The sequence below is a fragment of the Crinia signifera genome, chromosome 7 (assembly GCF_055691185.1).
Source record: "Crinia signifera chromosome 7, ASM5569118v1, whole genome shotgun sequence".
Classification (NCBI taxonomy): Eukaryota; Metazoa; Chordata; class Amphibia; order Anura; family Myobatrachidae; genus Crinia; species Crinia signifera.
The window spans coordinates 74,945,419-74,971,622 of NC_139223.1; the positions used below are offsets into that span (position 1 = coordinate 74,945,419).

General features: G+C 45.6%; 1 protein-coding gene across 3 annotated transcripts in view; it reads left to right on the forward strand.

The window, feature by feature from the left end:
* TXNDC11 (thioredoxin domain containing 11) overlaps positions 1 to 6,637 on the forward strand; it is a 94,404-nt gene extending 87,767 nt beyond the window's left edge. For all 3 annotated transcript variants that reach the window (XM_083153338.1, XM_083153339.1, XM_083153341.1), the window contains one exon: positions 5,825 to 6,637. In XM_083153338.1, the coding sequence (XP_083009464.1) occupies positions 5,825 to 6,419 (595 nt within the window). In that variant the 3' untranslated portion in view covers positions 6,420 to 6,637. The remainder of the gene's footprint in view (positions 1 to 5,824) is intronic.
* Positions 6,638 to 26,204: the final 19,567 nt, after the last annotated feature.

Consider the following 26,204-nt stretch of genomic DNA (forward strand, 5'->3'; position numbering starts at 1 on the left):
GCTACGTGGGAGCCTGCCGAGGGAGCCGACCGCCCTAGTCAGACAGCGCGCCCGGCTCCCTGGCTGCTGAGACCACCGTCTCGGGAGGCAACGGGCGCTGCCCACCAAAGCACGCCGCAGTCCTCCCCCAGCCAACCGCCGACAGCAGGCGCACAGTGAGTATTCCCTGCCACCGCTGCTAGCGGAGGTGGTCAGGGTTTATTAGGAAAGGCGGCAGCAGAGGGCTTCAAGCCTGGCGCCAAGGACGCGAGAGCTGTCGGGCGAGGGGGCGGAGCTACCGCGTGGTACTCCCAGCAGCCCCGGCTATCCCCAGCGCTAACACGCGCAGCGGCCATCTTTTTTACACTGGCGCCGCGGCAGAAGCAGACAGTGGGAAGCTCCTGTACCGCTGCAGCCCCACCAAAGGCTACAAGTACATCGCAGATCCTGGTGACCGTCCTACTATAGCTCTCCCGGTACTGTGAGTTACAGTGGGGGGTTGAGAGCTTAGAGAGAGATAGTTGGGCTGTGCAACAAAATCAGGGCTATAGCGCTACCTGGTTATATACCATAGCGCAGTACAGAGCCTGTGGCAGCTCCTTTCCTTCACTATCTCTCCTGTCAGTCCTTCTTCCTGGACTTATCTATACCTACTCTCCCTTGGGTGTGTGGTAGTGTGTGGATTCTGTGACATATTTGTACAATGGCAGGGGGAAGCTCCAAGAAAATTGCCTGTAGGACTTGCAATGCTAAGTTTACCCCTTCAGCCCCTGGGGAGATTAACTGTGAGAAATGCACTGTTACTCCCTCTGGGTCACAGACCCCTGTGGACCCCCCTTTCTGGGCCTCACAATTAACTGAGGTTATGTCACGTTTATCCTCTGAGTTAACTCAGTCTCAGAGGGATAGAGAGACCTCTAGGACACAGCAGAGTGACTTAACCTCTGCAGTTCAGAGCCTCACTAGGGCCCTAGCTCCACGGCAGGCTGAGCCTCGCCCGTCCTCCTCAAGGCAGCCTCCTCCCTTGCTGAGGAGAAGAGCCTCTCCATTACACTCCCCTGACTCTGACGATATGCCAGACCTGGAGGAGGGAGAATTTGCGCCCCCTGGGGACGACATGCAGGATGCACAGGATGCACAGGATGTGTTAGTCTATGACACACAAGAACCTGCCACGCCGTCTCAGGGTATTGAGGACCTTATAGAAATGGTCAAAGTAGCCTGCAATGTGACAGAGGGAGTTGATACCCCCTCTCGTCCATCCCTTTTTGGGAAAAAGGCAAAATTGTCCCCTAATTTCCCGGTAGCTGAGGAATTAGATGAGCTGGTTACTGACGCCTGGAAAAACCCAGACAAACGTTTTCAGGCTCCTAAACGGTTCTTCCAGAACTATCCTCTGCTGCCGGAGGGCAGAAAGAAGGTGGAAATTCCTCCGGGAGTCGATTCATCTGTTTCCCGGCTGTCCAAAAAGACTGTCCTCCCAGTCCCTGGGGCTACCACCCTTAAGGATGTCTCAGACCGTAGGTTAGAGATGACCTTGAAAAACATATTTTCAGCGGCTGGCGTGTTACAGCGTCTGGCGCAGATTGGATGTTGGGTGAACAAGGCCATAGGTGTCTGGGCGTCACAACTCTCGGCTGAGGTGAGTGACGGTTCAGATCCGGCTACTATTCTGCAGCTGTCTGAACAAATCCAGGAGGCTTCAACCTTCTTAATAGAGGCGTCCTCAGACATTTGCGCGGTGGCAGGTAGAATTTCTGCTCTCTCCATTTCAGCCCGCAGAGGTCTCTGGCTGCGTCAGTGGCAGGCTGATGCAGAATCAAAAAGGGCGGTGGAATCCATGGCCTTTAACGGGGAGCTCCTGTTCGGCCCGGAACTAGATAGATGGATATCCCAGGCCACAGGCGGGAAGTCACATTTCCTTCCGTCGGCAGCTCCACCTCCATCTCGCAGAACTGCCCACAATCCTTCCTTTCGTGCCTTTCGTCCCTCCAGCAGGTTCAGAGGTAGATCCAGGGGAGGTGCTCCTTCACAGAGAGGAACCAGAGGCCGTGGAAGAGGTGCTTCCACTACCACTCTGGACCCCAAGGCCACCAAGCCTGCTGCATGACAGTCCTCCGTCACAACTGGGGGACCCCAGGGTAGGAGCTCGGTTACGAAACTTCGGCTCCATATGGCTCCAGTCCTGTCAGGACGCCTGGGTAAGAGAGCTTGTGACCCTAGGTTACAAGATTCACTTCAGCAGTTCTCCCCCAGACAGGTTTTTCAGGACCGGTCTTCCTCGTCCTCCAGAGAAAGGACTACAGCTGCTGGCCGCCATTTCCAAGCTGCAGGACATGGGAGTAGTGGTTCCGGTCCCCGCAGAACAGCGGTCCCGGGGCTACTACTCCAGCCTGTTTCTAGTACCGAAGCCGGACGGCTCGGTACGCCCCATACTCAACCTGAAGGATCTGAACCCGTACTTGCACGTGGCCAGATTCAAGATGGAATCCCTTCAATCCGTCATACAGGGCTTGGAAGAAGGGGAGTTCTTGGTATCCATAGATATCAAGGACGCTTACTTGCACATCCCCATTTGGGCCCCGCACCAGGCATATTTGCGGTTCGCAGTGCAGGACCGGCATTGGCAATTCCAGGCCCTTCCATTCGGCCTCTCGTCCGCACCTCGGGTCTTCACCAAGGTGATGGCAGTGATGATGGAGGTCCTCCGCATGCAGGGGGTTACTATCATCCCCTATTTGGACGACCTTCTGCTGAAGAGTCGTTCAAGGGACACCCTGTTGGAGCACATTCTTCTCACACAGAAGATCCTCACATCACACGGGTGGATCCTCAACTTTGCCAAGTCCCAGCTTCATCCCACTCAGCGTCTCCTGTTTCTAGGGATGATTCTGGACACCAGCCAGATGCGGGTGTTTCTTCCAGCGGACAAGATTCAGTCCTTGCAGGCCTTGGTCAGACTTGTCCTGAGATGGAGACAGGTGTCTGTGCACCTGTGCACCAGACTGCTGGGGAGGATGGTATCCTCATTCGAGGCGATGCAATACGCCCGGTTTCTTTCACGACCCTTCCAGCTGTCGCTCCTCCATCAATGGTCGGGCTCTCACCTGCATCTGCAGCAGAGGGTGACCCTGTCCCCACGGGCTCGGTTGTCCCTGCTGTGGTGGCTGAACACCGCCAACCTTCAACAGGGGAGGAGGATCGCGATTTGGGACTGGATCCTCATCACCACGGACGCCAGCCTCCGGGGTTGGGGTGCGGTCACCCTGGACCGTCAGTATCAGGGGTTGTGGACGCAGCAGGAGAGTCTGCTTTCCATCAACATCCTGGAGCTACGAGCTGTCTACTATGCTCTTCTCCAGGCCAGACCTCTTCTCCAGGGAAAAGCTGTTCGTGTGCAGTCCGACAACTCCACGACTGTTGCGTACATCAACAAGCAGGGAGGAACCCGCAGTTGCGCAGCCATGCAGGAGGTCAGCAGGATCCTGGTCTGGGCAGAGACCCATGCCCTAGCCCTGTCAGCCGTGTTCATTCCAGGAGTGGAGAACTGGGAGGCCGACTTCCTAAGTCGGCGGGACGTTCATCAAGGAGAGTGGTGCTTGCACCCTCAAGTCTTTCAGAAGCTGGTACATCGCTGGGGCTGTCCCCAAGTGGACCTGATGGCGTCCCGCCACAATTTCCAACTTCCCCGGTTCTTCGCAAGAACACGAGATCCTCAGGCAGAGGGCGTAGACGCGCTGGTGGCCCCTTGGCCCTTCCAGTATGTGTACCTATTCCCTCCATTTCCGCTGATACCCCGGGTACTTCAGCGGATCCGGAGAGAGGGGGTCACGGCACTGCTGGTGGCTCCAGACTGGCCTCGTCGGTCTTGGTACACCAGTCTGACAGCTATGCTGATAGACGAGCCGTGGCCTCTACCTCTTCAGGAAGACCTTCTCAGCCAGGGTCCCTTCATCTTCCCAGATTTAGGTCGTCTGCATTTGACGGCGTGGCTGCTGAGAGGTCCATCCTGAGGAGGGCAGGTATACCTAGAGCAGTTATACCCACCATGCTTCGCGCTAGGAAAGAGGTTACCTCCGCACACTACCACAGGATATGGCGCTCCTATGTGGCTTGGTGTGAGAGGCGTGGAGTCTCTACATGCCTGTTCAAAAAGGCGAGACTTCTCCTTTTTCTGCAGGAAGGTTTGTCGGCAGGGCTGAGGCTGAATACCTTAAAGGTTCAGGTCTCAGCTCTCTCTATCTTTTTTTCAGAAAAAGTTAGCCTTTCTTCCTGAGGTTCAAACCTTCTTTCAGGGGGTGCTTCGGTTGCAGCCCCCCATTCGTCCTCCAACGGCTCCCTGGGACTTGGTGCTGGAGTACCTTCAGTCCTCTGTTTTTGAGCCCTTGGAGGAGGTAGACCTTCGCTACCTTACTTGGAAGGTCGTACTTCTGTTGGCTCTGGCTTCTGCCAGGCGTGTATCAGAACTGGGGGCTCTTTCTTGTCGATCCCCATTCCTACAGTTTCATCCTGACAGAGCGGAGCTCCGTACCAGCCTGGCCTTCCTCCCAAAAGTGGTATCGGCCTTTCATCTGAGCCAGCCCATCGTGGTTCCTGCTTTTCCAGAGGACTCCCCGGTGGCGAGATCCTTGGATGTGGTTAGGGCTCTAAGAATTTATGTAGCCCGTACAGCCCCTATCAGGAAGTCTGATTCGCTGTTTGTGACCTATGACCCTGTGCGTCGTGGATGGCCAGCCTCTAAACAGACGCTGTCCAGGTGGATTAGGTTAACTATTCGTCAGGCCTATGTAACCTCTTCACGGATTCCTCCTGGTTGCATTACAGCGCATTCAACCAGGTCGGTTGGATCCTCTTGGGCGGCTGCCCGAGGGGTTTCTCTACAGCAGCTCTGCCGAGCGGCTACCTAGTCCAGCTGCAGAACCTTCGTTAGGTTCTACAAGTTTGATACCTTTGCGGCTCCTGCTTCAGTGTTTGGCCGCAGGGTGTTAAGGGGTTCTCAGCGCTCTCCCACCCGGGATTGAGGGCTCTGGGACGTCCCCAGTGTAACTCCAGTGACACCTAGTGGATGAAGGAGAAAGAGGGATTTTGTACTTACCGTAAATCCTTTTCTCTGAGTCCACAGGTGTCACTGGACGCCCACCTCAACGCTGGTCTCTTTAAAGTTGCCTCAGGGCTTATGTCCTGCAGGGTCCATTACCTTGGAGTTTCCCTGCTGGGTTACCATGGTTATACATACATGTATACTAAGTTAATATGTTACATTGTCTGTTGACTGTGTTTGTTTGAACTTTCAGTGTTTTCTCACTGTTCTTTCTTTCATCTTGTATTGAATGATTGTATGTGGTATTAACCTCCTCTTTGGAAGTGTGTTTTATCTTCCTGCTCCCTTCCGGGCACAACCTTTATGACTGACCTGGAGGGGAAGTAGAAGGGGAGAAGTTAGCCACTCTAATCTTTTATTTAAAGTGCCCATGCTCCCTGTGGTCGCCTTCTATTCCCCAGTGTAACTCCAGTGACACCTGTGGACTCGGAGAAAAGGATTTACGGTAAGTACAAAATCCCTCTTTTGCATACATATGTAACCAAGATCTCAGAATTACATTATCATGTAGATTTAAATATTGTTACTGATATCATTGAGTGTGCTGGGGGAAACAAAATGTGCTTCTTTCTTGCTTATTCTAATGTTCATATGACTGCGATCGCATGCATTTCCTTTCCTGATGCTGTTTCTGTCTATTGAACGAACAAGGTTTTGGAAGTCTGCTGGGATAGTTTGCAGATGACATATATACGTACAAGTACTCTAATGCCAACCCTCCACTTATTACTCATGTGTTTGCAGGAAAGACCACAGTGTAGTGTATCCTGAAGATCAGCACATCACGGTTCCAAACCTTCTGAAGTTTATCCTAAAATATGCCACCCTGCCTTCTGCTGCAGCTGATCCTCCTGCCTCCTGCCCAATGCACTATCTGCAATACAAAGAAGATCAAGTCACTTATCTGGAGCGAGAAATTCAAAGACTGAGGGCTGAAATTACAGTATTACACAAGGCCCAGGATCAGCTGGCAGAACGGATTTCGAAAGTGAGGAAAGATACACAAGACCTTAAAGTCCAAAAACGGACGCTAGAACAACACAACAGAGCCTTGGAGGATCACACGGAGCAGTTACAAGCTCTGTGTGAGCAAAAAACTAGGGAGGTGGGCACGATGGCGGACAAGATGAAGGAGCTGGTAGCGGCTTCTGAAAGTCTTCTGGCAGAAAATGCACTACTCAAGTTTCTTATGGTATCACTGGAAGCCAAACACAAAACTAATGCAGAGACAGAAAGGTTTGATAACCACGAGGATGGAATCCGGCCAAGCACTGATGTTTCTGAAGGACAATCTGATAGCTCCAGCACAGAGTATAATAAAGAAAATAAAACAGACTGATATTTTTTTTTTTAGCAGAAATATTTCAAAAATTATTTATACAGATTTTCAAACTGTAAATTAAGGTCTTTAGGGTCTTGGGGGTCAGGAATTAAAACTTCTATTTTTGTAACAGCCTAGTTTCTAAGAACAAGTTCTATTCCAGATTTTTTGTCTGCGTTTGTTCTGGCAGAAGTTTGATGACTTCTCTGAAATTAATTAAATCCATGTTGCCTGAGGTTTAATTCTTGTTTTTTTTTATTGTACATTTTGAAAATAGTTAGACAAATTGTCTGAATAATCTGCAATAATCTTAAATAACCCCAACAGATCATGTTTTCTGCATTTCTATAATAATGATGCACAGGTGATCTATTTTGCTTTGTCAGTAATTATCCCACCGGTTCCCACAGGCTGAAATCCTGAAAGCAGGACATGAGATAAGGTATTAAAGACTAAAGTTGAAATCTCAAATATATCTCAACAAACTGTAATATCCACTTCTTATGCAATTTTTTTTTTTTTTAACAACTTTTTTATTAAGTCAAAGCATCATTCATAACAAAATATTTTGTTGAGCATTCAGGCATTTGATACAGGTACAAAATGTTCAAGTACATGAGGTAGGGTTAAGTTACATTTTAGACATATATTGCCATGTTATTATCATATGTATACAGGATGTCTACCCTAACAAAAGAGGGGAATCTCTTATTCTAGGATTAGCGGAGGGTCGTTAAGTAGCATTCTTTCCTCGTACCAGCGGGTATTCTGGAAACATTGGCGAAGGGTTTGTTTAGTTGACACGGGTAAGGTTTCCATATAACTGTTCCATGTGGCGAAAAACAGTTTGGTACGTGAATCTTTTTGGAGGGAAGCCTCCAACCAATCCATGTGAAAAATAAAAAACAATTTATCTTTAAACATTGCCAGGGCTGGAGGGGAGGTTTGGATCCATACTTGAAGGATCGTTTTGCGGGCTGCCGATGAGATTGCCAGCATTAGTTTTTTGATGGGTTTAGGGGCTCTAGTTTCCTCAGGTAGGATGCCAAAAATGGCCCATTCCGGGGTGAGTGGGGTGTAATTAACCAAGTGTTCGTTAGCATAGTCGCGGACCTCTGTCCAGAATTTCTTAACTAACGGGCAGGCCCATAAGCAGTGGTATAGGTCTGCTTGAGAGTTATTACATTTGGAGCATCTCGGAGAATCTAGGATTTGCATTTGGTACCCTCGTGAGGGAGAAATATATGATCTATGGAATATGTTTAGGTACATTTCCGAGAATTTGGCCATTGGGAATATCGTAATTGAGGTTTGTAGGGTTTTTAACAAAGTGTCTGTTGTTAGGGTGGGGAAGTGCTCTAACCATTGATTAAGGCCTGTGCGTTGTGATGTGTAATCCATAGGCTTTCGGAGGAACTTGTAATAGGTAGAGATCGCTTTTTTAGGTAGAGGGGGGGCCAGGAGTACGTTGTCAAGGTCATTGTTCCAGTCTTTTTCCGGAATAAGTTTTGAGACCCTGTCAGCGTATGATTGGGCTTGAATAAAATTTAAGTTGAGGGTGGTTATGATTGGGTAATCTCTCGAGGCTTCCATGAAAGTGAGTGGTTTATGAGTGTATGTGTCTATTAGTTGTCCTACTCTCCGAATTCCTGCATTTTTCCAGCTCGTGAAGAAGGGTGGGGCATTACCATCGTGAAATTGGGGGTTTTGTATGAAAGGCAGATGTATGGAGTGATTAGGGCTTAATTTAAAAGTGTGGCGTAGGGTTAACCATAATTTGCGGACCGACATTAGGAGGGGATTAGTTTGTATTTCTGGAGGGATGTCTCTGTCTTCTAGATGTAGGAAGGCAGTTAGGGATATGTGGGGTAAGAAGTTTTGTTCTAGAGTGGTGTTGGCATAGGTATGGTTCATAAGTAACCAGTCTTTGAGGTATCTAAATACCGCCGCCTGATTGTATACCGTTATATCTGGGAAATTGATACCGCCGTTCCATTTAGGTTGAGTTAGTTTTATCATTCCAATCCTTGCCCTCCCCTTGTTCCAAATAAAAGTTCGGAACAGCTTTGTGATAGCGAGGGTATCGGATTTAGTAAGAAGGAGGGGCAAAACCTGAATTTGATATAGGATTTTAGGGAAGTATATCATTCGCAGGAGGTTCGCCCTTCCCAAGTAGGACAGCTGGAGATGACTCATTCCACCCAGGTCTCTGGCGAGATTTTTAATAGTCTTGCTTATGTTATAGGTGTATAGGTTTTGTATGTTTTTGGGCAGGGTTATGCCTAAATAAGTCAGGCGGCCCTTAGCCCATCTCATGGGTAGCTGTGAGGCCCACTTGGGGCGCGCGAACCCCTGCTTTAGATATAGGATTTCTGACTTTTCCAAATTAATCTGGAAGCCGGATAACCGGCCTGAACTATGTAGTAGGTCTAAGAGTGGGCGTAAAGAAGTTTTGGGGTTTGCTATATAAATTAAGACATCGTCCGCGAACGCGGTTGTTTTAATTTCCATATTGCCTACATGTATACCCTGTAGGGTGGGCCAGGAGTCAATTAGTCTGAGGATGGGGTCTAGGGAGAGGTTGAATAGAATCGGGGAGAGGGGGCATCCCTGCCTAGTCCCCCTGTGCATCTGGATAGGTGTACTTTTAGTTCCGTTAATGAGTAGGGAGGTGCTAGGGGTGTCATAGAAAAATTTAACCAAGTTTATGAAATGGGGTCCAAAGGAGTAGGCTGACAGTGTTAGGAATAAAAAAGGCCATGAAACAGTGTCGAATGCTTTATGGGCATCTAAGCTCAGTAACATATGTGGGGCATTGGGTTGGAGATTGGAGGCAATTACCGAGGCGATAGCCGTACGGATACCTTTGACGGATTGTCGACCCGCGACAAATCCCATTTGGGTAGGTGAGATGATTTCCGAGAAGAAGGACTGTATCCTAGTTGCCATTATTTTGGATAAGAGCTTGAAATCTACGTTCAAGAGGGTGATGGGGCGGTATGAGTCCAGCTTCATGGAGTCACGTCCGGGTTTGGGGATTAAGGTCGTGTATGCCGCATTAAATGTGGGGTAAGAGGGTCGGGACTTGTGAATGGCCTGGAATAGTTCTAACAGTGCCGGGATGATATCAGGTTGCAGTATTTTGTAATATTCCCCGGAAAATCCGTCCGGCCCTGGGGATTTATTTGTTTGGAGGGACGAAATGGCTTGAGTCACCTCCTCGGCTGTGATGTCTTTATCAAGCATTTCAATTTGGGATTGGGTGAGGGATGGAAGTCTAGAGTCTCTAATCAATTGGTCCATTTGTGTATAATCTGGGGTGTCCGCCTTGTAAAGTGTAGTGTAAAAATCCTGGAACGCATTAACTATGTCGTGTGTCTTTGTCAGAGGTGGGGAGTCACTGGTTCGTTTAATGGATGTGATGTGGCTTCTGCGGTGGAAGGGTTTAGTTAAATTGGCTAATAAACGCCCCGTGCGGTTCCCCCATCTATAATATCTGTTCTTTGTGTAGTCAAGGTGTCTTTGAGCTTGTGAAAGTAGGAAGTCTTCGAGAAGGTGTTTCGCCTGCTGGTAAGCTATGTGGTTGTCATCAGTGGGGTTGGAGATATACGCGTTGAGACAAGAGTTCATATTGGTATGTAGGGAGTCGTATTGTGTTCTGGATGCTTTATTTCGTTTGGCTACATATGCTATTATGTGTCCCCTCATTACTGTTTTTGCGGTTTCCCAGAATAGTACTGGTGTGTCCCAATGTTCTATGTTGGTGTCTACATAATCCAACCAGTGGTGTTTTAGATATTGGCGAAAATTTTCTGAGTGAAATAGATAGGAGGGAAATCTCCAAGATCTGTGTAGCGTGTTTGTAGTGGATATGTTGAGGGATATATTTATGGGGGCGTGATCTGAGATTAGGATGTCTCCTATGTTGGCTGAGGTAACAGAAGAGATAAGGTGGTCCGCTATTAGAATGTAGTCTATCCGTGAGAATGAATGGTGGACTCCCGAGTGGAATGTGTATGACTTGTCCGTGGGATGGAATAGTCTCCATGCATCTGTCACATGTGTTTGGGTCAAGAATGTGTTGAATGCTGTCCAGATGTTGGAAGAGGTAGTTCATGGGGGAGGTAATTTGTCCAATATGGGGTCTTTGACTACATTGAAATCTCCTCCTATAATTAACGGGGAATTTGGTCGTTGTGCTAGTAGTTGGGAGATTTGGCAGAGGAAATCTGGGGTCTGGGTGTTGGGGGCGTATATGTTCAAGATGGTGTTTGTCGAGTCTCCTATCCGGATGTCTAATAGTAAGAATCTGCCCTCAGGGTCTAAAATTGAGTCAGTAATGGAATAAATCAATTTTTTTGAGAAAAGTATGGCCACTCCTCTTGATTTCGTGGCATATGGGGCGGATATGCACTCTGCAATCCATGGGGCTCTCAGTGTTGAGTCCTCACCGGCCTTCCAGTGGGTCTCCTGTAGTAGGGTGATATCTGGGTCGTAGTGTTTTATGTGAGATATTATTCTTCTCCTTTTGATTGGGGAGTTTAGGCCGCACACATTCCAAGATAATACATTAATAGAGTGTGGGGGGGAAGAGTATGGTAGGGTCGTGGGGATGTGCGGTGTCATCCTACTCCAGCCCTGGCAAAGATATTAGAGCAGAAATTAAACATACAAGACGGTCCCACATCCCAGCGAGTGTGGGGCCGTGTTTTGATAAGTGGTAAACCCCATATCAAATAGGTTAAGCATGCCTGATGAAACAATATAATTCTGGTGTGAATCATAAAAAGAACATAACTTGAAGATAACATATGAAGCTTTGACAACATTTTCCGTATTTTCCAATCCAAACTTTCCCGGTGTGTTCTGATTGGGGTATCAGAACCGACCGGATGTGAACTATACAACAATAACAGTATATTTAACAGTAAGAAACTTATCATTTATCAAAATCTATCGTCTATCATAGGGGGAGACAATAAGAACATTAGTGTTGTGGGTAGGTTCAAGTGTTCACTAGTGGGCCAGGAGAACCCATTGATGGCATAAAGTGTGCTCTTGCGGCTTCTGGGTCATCGAATAATAAGGTGCGTCCATTGTCCGTCACCCGTAGTTTGGCCGGATATAGTAAGGCGAATCTCCTATGGGAGTCTACCAAAAATTTGCATATTGGGGAGAATGCCTTACGTTTTTGGGCTACTGCCACCGAGAAGTCTTGAAAGATAGGTACACGGATGCCATCAATTGTAAGTTGCTCCATTTTCTTGTAAGCACGTAAAATTGATTCCTTTGTTCTGAAATCAAGGTACCGTGCTATTACTGGTCTAGGGCGCGAGTTGGGATCTGATTTCTCAGGTCCGATTCTATGTACTCGTTCTATCTGTGGGAGGTCAACTACGTCCGATACATCTAGGGCTAGTAACACTTTGGAGGTGAGATAATCTGACAGCATATTTGGTTTAACACTTTCTGGGATACCTATGAATCGGAGGTTATTCCTCCGATTTCTGTTTTCTAAATCCTCTATTTTGTCTTGGAGTTCCTGTATCATCATGGTTGAGGCATCAGAGGAGGATTGTGCACTGGTGATGGCGTCTTCTGCGTCACTCACTCTTTGTTCAAGGTCAGCAATACGGGAGGTATTAGATGCAACTTCCCGGACTGTAGTCTGGAAAGAGGTTTTGAATTCATCCAATTTTTTGTCAATATGTGGCATCAGGACTGACAATATTTCCTGAGCTGTGGAAGAGAAGCCTGTCTGGCTATCTGAGGGGGAGTCATCGTCGGGTGGGGGATTCACATCCGTGGTGGATTGTGAGGAATGAGGAGTTAAGGGTGTCTGTTTGATAGTTCTATTGCGGCCCATTCTATGCTCGTCAGATAATGAGGTGGAGCGTGAGCGTGGTGGGGACAAGAATCTGTCCATTAACCAGGTTAAATATGGGTGGGGAAAATGGGGAGAGTAGGGGGTGAGGTTTCGTCTAGGGTATAGAGTTGGGCGACAGTCAGAGCAAGTGGCGGGTAGAGATTGTATTAACAATAGTTTGACTGTACCGAGTGATGTATCTTTTCTGAGGTCACCCTTTCTCCTCTATTTCTCAAATAGTTAGGGTCGGACAGCAGAAGATTGAAATGGAGTCGGGCCCACTAGTGGAGGTCAAAAGTAAGAATAGTCAAATATTACATTATCATATTAAAGCAAGTGAGTGTTTCCCCCTACTGAGGATTATGGTCTACATTGTATCTATGCAGTAGTATGTAATTACAGAGTAATAAGTGCTTTGCACCCTATAAACTTTGTTCCAGACGACTGTAGATAAGTTTAACTCCCGGCTCTTCTGCAGGGCAGTAGTATTCAAAAATTATTGAGAGCGACAAATGTCTCAGTAATTTTTTTAAGATATGGAGTGTATGTTACTGAATCTGATAAACTGAGGTAATTTCAGTTTTCGCTACAAGATGGCAGCAAATGCTCAACAAATGTGATAAACATACAGTACTTTGGTATAAAGATATAGGAAAGTGAGTTTTTAACCTGTAAGGAGCTGGGCAAAACTGCTGCCTCTTGTGCTAGTTTGTTATGCTATTAAATACGGTGCTAAGCAGTATCAGAGTAATTCGGCTGTTATACACATATATTATGACCTTAAACAATTATGTAGCCTGTGGGCGGGTTTCCACCCATTACCAGATAGCGTCAAGTCTCAGATATATGAGGGATAGATCATCCAATAGCTGTGTTCCTTCAGGGGTATCCGGGTTAGGGCAGCACCAGGGGGTTGAAGAAGGTGAGAAATGAGGTCAGGGGCAGGATGGAATAACAATAGGTCCAGAAGATCCACATACAGTTATTAAAGGGCTCCCTTTGGTTGATGGAGTACGTGCAGAAGCTTGTGTCTGGGATGGGTGATCAGCAGGGCACGTATATCATACAGAAGAACCGTCTTGCAGCATATAGTTAAGTTCCCAGCAGCTATCAATTAACTCAGAGCCACAAAGAAGTAGTGGTAGTAGTAGGGGGGAATTTATCCAAAGGATGTGCCCCTGCAAGGCAGCTTATGTTGAGACCACGGCAGGATGGTTTGGTGTGGAGTAGGAGCAGGTTTAAGTGTGTTGCAAGCACTTTTGGTTGGTGGGTTATAAAATATCAAGCAGCAAGCAGCAAGTAGCAAGTCCAGGTTCAAGGGCTGGGGGGATAGGAGTAATGGCTGCAGGTTTTCAGTATTCCAGCAGTGCTGGGGGTACGGGCATTCACCCTGTGGGGCACGATCTGTTAGCCTCCTGATTGTCCGGTGTTATGGGCTTCAGGTGTGGTTTCAGGTCCCCCCCGGTCCTCCGTTACCGCTAGGGTGCGGACTCCGATGTGGCTGGCTTTGGGCACAAGGGCTGGGAATAGGGGGTATGTGTGGTTGTCTGGTGGTATGGCTTTTAGATGTGATTTCAAGCCCCCCCCCCCCCCCCCCCGGTTCTCCGTCACCTCTAGGGCACGGGACTCAAATGTGGCTGGCTTTGGGCACAGGGGCTGGGGATAGAGGGTATGTGTGGGGAGGGATCGGTTCTCCCTGCTCCGTCTCCCCAATGGCTGTTACCTCAGGGCGTTTAGCCCGGTGTCTATCTGTGCCTCCGGTCAGGGGGTGCTGCGTGGGGCGCGATCTCAGCCGTTTCTTCCAGGCGCGTTGTCAGGGCTGCTGGGGCTATCAGGGACCGCCCGGCGTGATGTCCCGAGGTTGCCGCTTCCCCCGTGCCGTCCGTCAGCCGGTGTCCGGGGGCAATCTGCGCCCGCGTGACTCCAGTCACCTCCGCTGGGTTAGCCGATTGCCGCTTCCAGTCTTCTTCGTCCGCCTGTCGGGGCTTTGTTGCGGTGAGGAGGTGAGATGGATGTGATGTGGAGGGGGCTCCGATGGGACCGGCGTCTGCAGGAGGGGAGGTTGGGATCTCTCGTCTCCCTCTGTTCGGCGGCGTCCCACGTGAGGGCCCGATCACGGGCCAGACTTCGGCGGTAGCAGGCTTTTTCAGGTCCGGGGTCCACAATATAAGTATCGGGGTGTTCCCCTGGTGTTTGTGAAGAGGCCGGGCACAGTTATCAGCCCGAGTCTGGGTGGATTACAGGTGGATTTCGCTGGATGTAGCCTGGGTGAGCGGAGCTCTGTTAAAACGTGGCCATCTTGGATGCGCCACCCGCCGGAAGTCCCACTTCTTATGCAATTTAATAAATAAATGCACAAAAGTCCATTAAGTCCCAGAAAAATGTCATCAATACCATTGTGCGCTAAAGTATGGTGCTTATTCAGATCTGATCTCAGTACAAATTTGGTCTCAAAATGGCCAAAACCATGTGCACTGCAGGTGGGGCAGATGTAAGATACGCATAGAGAGTTACATTTGGGTGGGGTGTGTTGAAACTGAAATCTAAATTGCAGTGTAAAAATAATGCAGCCAGTATTTACCCTGCACAGAAACAAACTAACTCTACCAAATCTAAATCTCTGCACATGTTACATCTGCCCCCCCCCCCTGCATATGTAACATATGCAGAGAGATTTAGATTTGGGTGAGTTATTTTGCTTATGTGCAGGGAAAATACTGGCTGCATTATTTTTACACTGCAATATAGATCTCACTTTGAAGTACCCAACTCTAACTCTTTCTGCACAAGTTACATCTGCCCCAACTGCAGTGCGCATGGTTTTGTCCATTTGAGAAGGAATTTGCCTTTGCGAGTGAACCAGAATAGTGTCCATATTATCAACAGGAGAGGGCCCAAAGCATATTCTTGCACCTGGACTTACCGCTCGTGTTCCACCACTGAGTGTAATACAGTGCAGCGCAGCTGGGGCAGTTGTAACATGTGCGCATTAGATTTCAGTGGGGTGTGTCCAAACCAAAATTTTTATTACAATGAAAAAATAATGCTAACATTTGTGGGCTACATCCAAAAGCAGCCAGTGCTTACCCTTCACAGTAAAAATATAATTGCATTTGCTCTCCTTGCATGGCATCATGGTTTGTTCCAGACACTTTTTTCCCCTATTTCCCCAGAAACATTTGAAACAGGCCTAGAGAATTTGCATGTGTAACCCAGGTCTGGTTCCAATGTATTTTATTGTAGTGTTGTGATGGAGTCACTTCCTGACTACTAGGGCTACATTTAGATATCTGAGAAGCCCCCATTCCTGTCACCTACTTAAAACATGGTTAAAGCATACAGAGAAAGGAATTTTCTGGGTACTTGTGTAGTTTCACGGCGGCAGGCTACTCTACGTTTTCAGCGTAGGCTAAGCTACATGGTCAGCGTAGCCCAACTGCTGCCTAGCGTAGTCAGCCTAGTGACTCCGCGGCAGCCCTGCGTAGTCAGCCTAGTGACTCCCCATCGGGCAGCTAGTCACTGTACTGTCCCCTGGAGCTGCAGCTCTGTCCCCGGCGTCCCTGGCAAGCCTAGTGGGCGCCTCTCACACAGCCCTGTTAACTACCATATCCCCTGCGCTGGCAGAGAGGCGCTCCATCTGTCTGAGATGCAGGGAGAAAGACAGGGTTAGGGGTTCGGTAGCGCGTGCGTCTCCTGCACAAAAGAGGGGTGCAGTGTGCAAGTGCATCTCATGCACAATAAAGAATGCGGAAGTAAAGAAGTGGATAAACCCTTCACCAAATATATGCGCTATAAAATGGTATAACTCCCCTGTATATGGGCCCGTATCCGGGTTGCTTCTTGGGGAAATTCGGTAGTGGCAATATGGAAGACAAAAAACAGAGAAAGGGCTCCGCCCTCGTGTGATACTGTTTTGCAATTTACACACTTAAACAATCAACTCAGTTAGAAAAATGATGATATGAGTAACATTTAGTGTGGATGGTCGGGGAATTCCCCCTCTCTATGAACTCACACTTTCGGGTATGTATTCAAGCTTATCAATATAACATCAGATTCAATCCTTTTACTCTGTGTAAATATTCCAATGTTAACGGGGATTCCCCCTTTCCATATACTCACTATTTGGTGGTATAAATACAGCGTGTCACAGGGTCTTTCTCCTGGATGCAAAAAGAGGGGGGTATGGATCCGCACAGACTGATGCATAGGTTTAATATTTGAAAAACATGAGTTTGACCAATATGTTGGACTACTGTTATTAAATTGGAGTAGTCATGAATTGGTGGTGCGCCCAACACATTCAGTATTTGTAACTGAGTAGAGAGGGGTGTTTGCAAGGAGCAAACCAAAAGACAAATGTGCCTTTTTGGGCGCACTCTTTATTATAAAGATTTTTTGATATGATTAATACATTAAAACATAACTTTTAATTGGCTTCTTGCACTAAAATACTATGAGCATTCTACCATTTCCGATCAATCGCTTGGTGAATATTCATTTTTAGTTATTTAACCGTCAAAAGACAAAAGTCACATATAACATAGAAATAAGATATGAACCGACAGACAGTAACAAACATGCTGTGTCACTCGCTTATCACAATGTGCAACCCAATATCTGGTCACACTAGGAAATTTAATTGCCTCAGCAAAATAACAATTTCATGTATAGTATTTATCTACTGATTTTTTAAAAGATATATATATATGATGCCTCAGCAAAATATTAGCTAACAGCTCAGCCGCTTCAGCTCTGACCCTCTCTCATGCTCATAGATGGAAATATCAGGTCAATTGTTCCCCCTTATGGTAAGGTTGAAAAAGAGACAAAAGATAGGGAAAGGGAAATCCTTATCAAAAAATTGAGAAGAGTCACCCCAGTGAGCAGTACTCCTACAACCGGTGGCTCCTGAGTATCTATTGTTCAATCACCCGTCTAAGTTACCAACCAGTCAGGTCGCCAGGAGTCTCCTCTCTGGTTAGTGAACTGGCCCCATCCAGGCAGTGCTGGATTACGGCCTCTAGGGGGTGTATGACGGTAACCTGTTGGACTGAGTGTTGATAAAGAGTAACAGGTTGGTTGTTACATGGGAGTTAAGGTACAGTACACTTCTGCTGTCCGATTCAGCCACATGAGTCACCTTGATGCTTTGCAGTATTGCAAGGAGACACTGCGGACTGAATGGATGAGAGAGTGTTTTGAAAAAAGTGATTCCCAGTGATAGATTGTCGGTTAACCAATAAATGGGACTTCTGCTTTCAGAGATCTGCAAGCATCGAATCACTGATGAGAGAGCCCCAGATGAATGGATACCTAACCGACATACGATGGAGGTTTATAATTGAGTAGCAAGTAGGATTGTAATAAACTGAAAAAATAGAAAAAAATAGATAGAAAGATACAGATTTTATAGAGCACTCTAAATCATCTCTGGGTATTGTATACTGGGTTGCACTGGGTGACTGCAAGCAGGCAAAGCTCTAAATGTCCCAGTGTGTACCAAAGTCTCAACCAATTTCTTGGTGGTAAAGAAATGAGTTGTCACCTGAGAGGGTGCAACAGATTTAATTGTCAATCAATCTACAAGATAGTCAATTGCCTGGGTATTATGTCACTACTATAATTTACTCAGTGGCTTTTATCTAAAATGGATACAGTATGAGCTGAATACATGTATTCAAACAGTGGTAACATTAGCATTAAACATTGTTACACTTGTGCACTGGTTAGTTAACACTCTATATACTTTAGTAAGCTGGCTGTTTAATAAGAGGCCAATTCAGACTCGCCAACACAGACACTAACAGTGTTGCATACATATGTCTAACATTAATGAATTCAACTGTAACCACACAAATTTAAACATGAAAAGGAATAACGTGAATTGCTATCAAATGAACAAATCAACAAGCCAAGAAATAAGTGACTATTTAGCCAAGCATGGAAGTGAAATTTCTGACCTTATCGTCTCTCTTAATGGGGGGTAATGCTGCTGGCAAAATCCCAGCATTACCCCCCATTAAGAGAGACGATAAGGTCAGAAATTTCACTTCCATGCTTGGCTAAATAGTCACTTATTTCTTGGCTTGTTGATTTGTTCATTTGATAGCAATTCACGTTATTCCTTTTCATGTTTAAATTTGTGTGGTTACAGTTGAATTCATTAATGTTAGACATATGTATGCAACACTGTTAGTGTCTGTGTTGGCGAGTCTGAATTGGCCTCTTATTAAACAGCCAGCTTACTAAAGTATATAGAGTGTTAACTAACCAGTGCACAAGTGTAACAATGTTTAATGCTAATGTTACCACTGTTTGAATACATGTATTCAGCTCATACTGTATCCATTTTAGATAAAAGCCACTGAGTAAATTATAGTAGTGACATAATACCCAGGCAATTGACTATCTTGTAGATTGATTGACAATTAAATCTGTTGCACCCTCTCAGGTGACAACTCATTTCTTTACCACCAAGAAATTGGTTGAGACTTTGGTACACACTGGGACATTTAGAGCTTTGCCTGCTTGCAGTCACCCAGTGCAACCCAGTATACAATACCCAGAGATGATTTAGAGTGCTCTATAAAATCTGTATCTTTCTATCTATTTTTTTCTATTTTTTCAGTTTATTACAATCCTACTTGCTACTCAATTATAAACCTCCATCGTATGTCGGTTAGGTATCCATTCATCTGGGGCTCTCTCATCAGTGATTCGATGCTTGCAGATCTCTGAAAGCAGAAGTCCCATTTATTGGTTAACCGACAATCTATCACTGGGAATCACTTTTTTCAAAACACTCTCTCATCCATTCAGTCCGCAGTGTCTCCTTGCAATACTGCAAAGCATCAAGGTGACTCATGTGGCTGAATCGGACAGCAGAAGTGTACTGTACCTTAACTCCCATGTAACAACCAACCTGTTACTCTTTATCAACACTCAGTCCAACAGGTTACCGTCATACACCCCCTAGAGGCCGTAATCCAGCAGTGCCTGGATGGGGCCAGTTCACCAACCAGAGAGGAGACTCCTGGCGACCTGACTGGTTGGTAACTTAGACGGGTGATTGAACAATAGATACTCAGGAGCCACCGGTTGTAGGAGTACTGCTCACTGGGGTGACTCTTCTCAATTTTTTGATAAGGATTTCCCTTTCCCTATCTTTTGTCTCTTTTTCAACCTTACCATAAGGGGCAACAATTGACCTGATATTTCCATCTATGAGCATGAGAGAGGGTCAGAGCTGAAGCGGCTGAGCTGTTAGCTAATATTTTGCTGATGCATCATATATATCTTTTAAAAAATCAGTAGATAAATACTATACATGAAATTGTTATTTTGCTGAGGCAATTAAATTTCCTAGTGTGACCAGATATTGGGTTGCACATTGGTATAAGGGAGTGACACAGCATGTTTGTTACTGTCTGTCGGTTCATATCTTATTTCTATGTTATATGTGACTTTTGTCTTTTGACGGTTAAATAACTAAAAATGAATATTCACCAAGCGATTGATCGGAAATGGTAGAATGCTTATAGTATTTTAGTGCAAGAAGCCAATTAAAAGTTATGTTTTAATGTATTAATCATATCAAAAAATCTTTATAATAAAGAGTGCGCCCAAAAAGGCACATTTGTCTTTTGGTTTGCTCCTTGCAAACACCCCTCTCTTTCTCCTGGATATCAGATCCCAAGGAAAACTTCCACAAGTAAGCGAAAAGTGTTCTTTATTCATAATACATCAGATAAAAAAGCAGGCTGTTTCACTATTCCAGGGCTGACTGGCGTCTCAGGGGTCCAGATAGTATCGATCACAGGGACCCGTAAGAAAAGTCCCTCTGAGTGCTGTCAGGTTACCAGAATGGGTCCAGCTGATGCTTATTCAAGTCACTTCCAACGCGTTTCGATCTCAATTGAAGATCTTTTTCAAGGACCTTTCCTCACAATAAAGAATGCCTCCCATTTCAAACCCCCACTATCCACGCCAACCCGAAGCGTGGCGAGGGTACGTGGTAGGCGTCCTACCGTCCTTTTCATACCCCCACTATCCACATTGGTATGGAGTTGTTTTATAAAGTGTGGCGAGCGCAGCGAGGGGAAGCGGGTTACTTAACGTGTATTCCGCATCCGCTCACCACGCTTTGGGCTCGGTGGCTTGCTGCGCTCTCCACACTTTATAAAATCGACTCCACACCAATGTGGATAGTGGGGGTATGAAAAGGTCGGGAAGACGCGTACCGCGTCCCCACGCGGGGCTCGCTAAGCTCGTCACGCTTCTGACTGGCGTGGATAGTGGGGGTGTTTCAGGAACACATTCACACCTAAAAGGAAAAAAGATGTATTCACTAGGAATAATCAGGCGCTTAGCAGTGAGCTGAATCCTCAATAAAAGCTGCTGCTCAATTGTGGGGGCAGTCACTCCCCACTCAAGAAAAATGGGAAAGAAAGAGACACGCACTAGGCGAGTCCAGCAGCGCTTATATCAATGAACAATACCAAATGGTTAGAAAGGTATAACAAATGTTACTTGTTTTAAAATTCATGCAAGGTACAGTAATACATATAATATAAACATAAAAACAATATAATATAATAATCAATAAGGTGGGGAAATAAAAGTAAATTGGAATGAATGTAAATGAATAGATACAACCCCGCCTCAATGGACACGTCTGGATATATTTTGTGATCACTTTTTGGGGGACAGGTAAGTGCACGTTACCAATCGATGATGTTTGGGTCCTTTTGAAGTAGGAAACTGGGTGTCCTCACGATGTCTGCGGCTGTATGGTTTGCCGCTGGAGGAAAAGTGATTCGCTGGATCTTTTTCAGTCCTCTTGTTTAGGGTGAGAGAAGGATGTTAGTATCTCGAATCACCAGAGGGATGTCTGAAGCGATGCACCCAGTTAAATTTCAGCAGTGGTGTAGAGTGTGGCTTCTGTGCCCAGGAGTGATGCTCACTGGTGTAGATGGTGTTTACCAGGAATGACTGAGCACGGTGTCCGCCATAGATGAATGTCCAGAAGGAAGAGAACAATGTGATGGCATCCACAAATGGAAGGATTTCACAGTAGTGTCCAGAGGTGGGGGTGAGGGTATCACCTAACGCGTTTCACTGCGTCCTGCAGCTTTATCAAAGGTGTGGGGAACTGTGCACATTCACACCTGTCATGTCAGGCAGGTTAAAATGGTCAATGGTTCCCCACAATGTAATAAGCGCTACGCTAACTACGTAAGCTCCGGCTAGCCGCAAACCTGATGCTGATACTGACTGGGACACCTGACTGACTACGCTAACTATGTTAGCTCTGGCTAGCTGCGAACAGGTGAGAACACTACGCCGATACTGACAGGGACGCTGACTACGCTGGCCGCAGGAACACTACGCTGATTCTGACAGGGACGCTACGCTAACTACGTAACTGCCGCCGTGAAACTACACAAGTATGATTTCCTGTTATCTGGTGTTCTCCACCGACCCCAGTGGCTCATAGATGGACTGGATATTGGAGCAATTGATCTACTTGTGGTAATATGTCTCATTTGGAACAAGCATTACGTTTATAAATAGTAACTTTATTTGTGAAGCCCATCCATGATTTCTACTGATAGATACCTTGCCCATGGAATTGCAGATTATACATACAAAGGACAACTGCGATCCAGAATACTAGGGACACAAGTGTTTGTGAAATGGAAAACCGTTCTAAAGTTTTACAGATATCCTGCTTGTGCAGATATAGTATAATCAATCTGACTGTCATACTCCTTCTGTCTGGAATAAAACCCCACTCACCTGCCCTTCTTGTTGTTTTAATGAAAGTATGATCCTTGCCTAGAAGTCTACACTTTAGAATGCAAGAATGAAAGGTAAGATCTGAATACATTTATAGATGGTGTCAATATTATGGAGGTTAGGGATCCACCTGATAAAGGTCCACGTTGCTGTGGTAGGTGCGCTTACATTTTTGGATAAACATAGGAAGAAACCTTATTACTCTGTGTTAAATTGCAGAGTTTATTATAACTGTTCTGATTTATTAGTATTCTCTTTTTTTTTTGTGTAGCACATCCTCACAAGCTCCTGCGACCAGCTGATTACCTCTGTGGCTCCGCCGGCAGAGGTTCCTTCTCATCAGCGACCATCTCTGGTCGCTGATGAAAAGGAGAAACTGAGCAATATATGGCTGAGCAATATATCTCCCCCGTGTGTATGCACCTTTAGCAATATATTGCTAGCAATATATCTCCCCCCGTGTGTACGTACCTTAAGAAACCATATTATGACTCCATTTTAAATTGTAGAGTTTATTGTAATTGTTCTGATTTACAAGTATTCTAAAGTGCTTAAAGTTTGCAATACTTTTTTTCTACAAGGTATTAAGTTATCTGTGGAACCATCTGCATTGCCGGAGGTATGTTACCACACCATTTAAATACTGTATAAAAAAAAAATCATACATTCTCAGCACTCAAATAATTGCATTGCAAATATATTTAATTTAAATACAGGAAATTGTGATTCCAAAATATAGCAATAAATTGTTATGCCATTCTGGTTAGACTCTGCACCGACTCAGAAAAACAAGAGATCTCCTCTGTCACTAGGCTTTATTCAAAGAGCCATACCCTATTTTCCCATATGTAAGCTAGTTCTTGTCAGTTCCTTACCCCGGTGGGGGTGTGGGTCTGCAAGTTGTTAGACAGTCATTAGGTCGACATGCATTTAGGTCGACCAGAGTCTAGGTCAACATACAGGAAGGTAGACATGACTTTAGGTCGATGGGGTCATTAGGTCAACATGGGTAAGGTCGACATTGAAAACTCAACATGTTTTTTTGTTTTTTTTTTTAACTGGAATGTCCACACAGTCAACACTAATACGCACCACTGTGTCCCCTCGCATGGCTTGCTGCACTCGCCATGCTTTGGGCACACTATTTTATTCTCCCACCACACTCTAATGGATGTTAGGGCATGAAATGCTGCCTGTCGGCACATGTGTCGACATGGAGACCGAAACATAGCACTGCGTCCCCTGGCATGGCTCGCCATGCTTCAGGCACACTATGTTATTCTCCCACCACACCCAAGTGGATAGTAGGGCATGAAATATCGCCTGCCGCCACATGTTTGCTCAAAAAACAGTGAAAAAACCCATGTTGACCTAATGACCCTGTCGACCTTAAGTCATGCAAAGAGAGATAAAAATCTTGCTTACAAAAAGCAAACAGGAAGTAATTATATTGATTTCATTTGATGCTTCTATTGAGTGAGTTTCAGCTTCAGCATATGCCGTAGTTGTTGAAACCACCTGTTATTTGTATTATAGTGAGTGTGGTTTGATTGATTTACTTAAATGTAATGTGATCTCTTACCATAAAAAAACTTTTTTTTTTATTTGTACACAATATCCGCTCTTTAGTCTGGGATTTGGGTTAGATCTTTGTTCTGTAATAAAATGTTCTATTGTTTCATTAGTATATTTTTATAAAACCCTGTACTGATTGGAGGAATAATAAGAAAGTAGTTTCCGGAAAAGGAAGGACACAGCCCAGCCCAGTATTATGCAGTAGTATTGGCCACAGCCGACAAGGTAATATAAATCAGTAATACTTGGGAAGGACAGGACCAAGTCCAACCATGTACATAGATGATGCAAACTACTATGTACTTAACAATGGACTTAAGCAAAAACCTATAAAGGGTTAATGTATCAAACAATCAACAATGAAACATGTACATCAGCACCCCACAAGTCTTAATTTTGAAAGGGCAAATATGGCCACAAGAAATAAAGAGTAAACGGGGGAAAATATTAAAACTGATTGCGCCCACACAAACTACGATATGGTTCTGGGTTTAACACACCTGCAGCCACTCAGAGGCAAGTAATGGTCATGATCTAAGGAGGATGGTCAGGGTACTGAGATATGCCACTTCCCCAAAGGCTTTGACCCTGTGTATTTGAAGCATGCATGCAACATATGTAGAGCCATCCTACCGTAATAGAATATAAGAAATGCTTAATAGGTTGAAAGTAACAATGGTTAGGGATTTGTAGCGATCCAATTGAGAAATAGGTGGAGATTGCCAGTGATATTAGAGTCCCTATCAGCCCTGGTAACCAGGAGAATCACAGCTTTCACGTGGAAGAAATGGAGCGCTAGTAGTGTATCCTTAGGTCAAAAAGGAGAATTACAGGGCTTCAGGAGACAGTCGTTCCAATGTATAAGGAGATCCTTATCATTCAGGAAAGGAAGGAGTTTTTGATGGATATGTCTATCAGAGAGAGAGGTGTGAGCATCTCCTGTAGTATGGAGGAGGGAGATCATGAGGAAGTAGGGTCAGCTTACCCAGAGGCAGCAGCAGGGGGATTGGTACAGAGGACTCCAGACTGCAGACAGAACTACGGAAAACACAAGGACTCTGTGAAAATTAATGGGGCTCCCTGCAGGATTGTGTTGGAGTTTGAGCTTTTAGATGGTGGCTCAACCATATTTAAAAAGGTACTGGACACAGTACCTAAGGAGACCACCGCAGAGGCTGACCTCATGGAGCTGCTGGCCATGTAGTTAAAGGCCGGCTCCTTGGATTTTGATTCTTTTTCCCTAGGTAGATGGGGAAAGTTCATCCAGGCGATAACAGAGAAGTTTGGGAGATGGAGATGCCTATAGAGTGGTACAGCAGCAGCTTTGCCAAATAAAGTAGGGTCCAACTGCTACTCTCCTGCACAACTACAGAAGATGGTTAGACACACAGTTCAGATGAGGAGAACTAGAAGTGTTTGCCCCCCCCCCCCCCTCCATTGCAGGCATCTAAGCCATGCCCTTCATGATCTTTAAATGTCAAAAGTTGCTGCCTTTCTGTTTCTACTGTATCTGAAAAGGGCAGTTTGCAAAGGTTTGGATCTAGGCATTGATCTTCAATTTTGGAATAATTCCTATAATCTTTTTGAATTAATCTGATGGTATATCTGGTATATTGCATAACAGACCACGGTGGTGGCCACTGGTGGACATGTTGAAGTGAATTATGCCTACTGTACTTTTTATGAAATGTTTTTTTATATATACAGTCGGGTCCACAAATATTGGAACATTGACACAATTCTCATATTTTGGGCTCTATACACCACCACAATGTAGTTGAAATGAACCTAACAAGATGTGCGTTAACTACAGACTTTCGCGTAGACCTCACCAGACGCTGGATTTCATCCCTGGTGATGCTCTGCCAGGCCTCTACTGCAAATGCATTTTAAAAAACACATACTAGACATACAACATATAACATATACTACTGGAAACTTTGTCCTTGAGGCTAATGTTAATGAGGCTTAATATGGGCTTGGATTTAGATGTCATAATGTAACAGTTCCTTTATATAAGGCATTTTGTAATCCTTTATAGTTACCAGTCCTGTGTGATTATTGGACTCCTGCAGCTGAAATGATTGAGTATGATCCCCTCAGGCAATGCTTTCTCTTGTGGATTGAAAAACTCCTTTACCAGTGATGTAACTGGACACAGTCTCTTGTTGCTGCCAATGATAGAGAGTCCTGGCACTGCTGGTGCCTTCCAGGAACTGATAGTAAGCTCAAAAACGCGTTTCTCCGCCTCAGATACTGATCGGCGGCTTCTTCAGTTTGAGCTACCACAGATACCTCATATTTAAGGCATGCCGGTTCGCGCGTCTCGCGCCCCCGCACTTCCGGGTTTAGCATCCAACCCTCGTTTTCTTTTACCTTGTATTTATAGAGGGCGGCGGCCATTTTGTTTCCTGTATTCCAAGCCTCATTCCTCTATCCTCTATCAACTATACTCTATCACCTATCCTCTAGCCTCTATCCCCTATCACCTATCCTCTATCACCTATCCTCTATAACCTATCCTCTATCACCTATCCTCTATCACCTATCCCCTATCACCA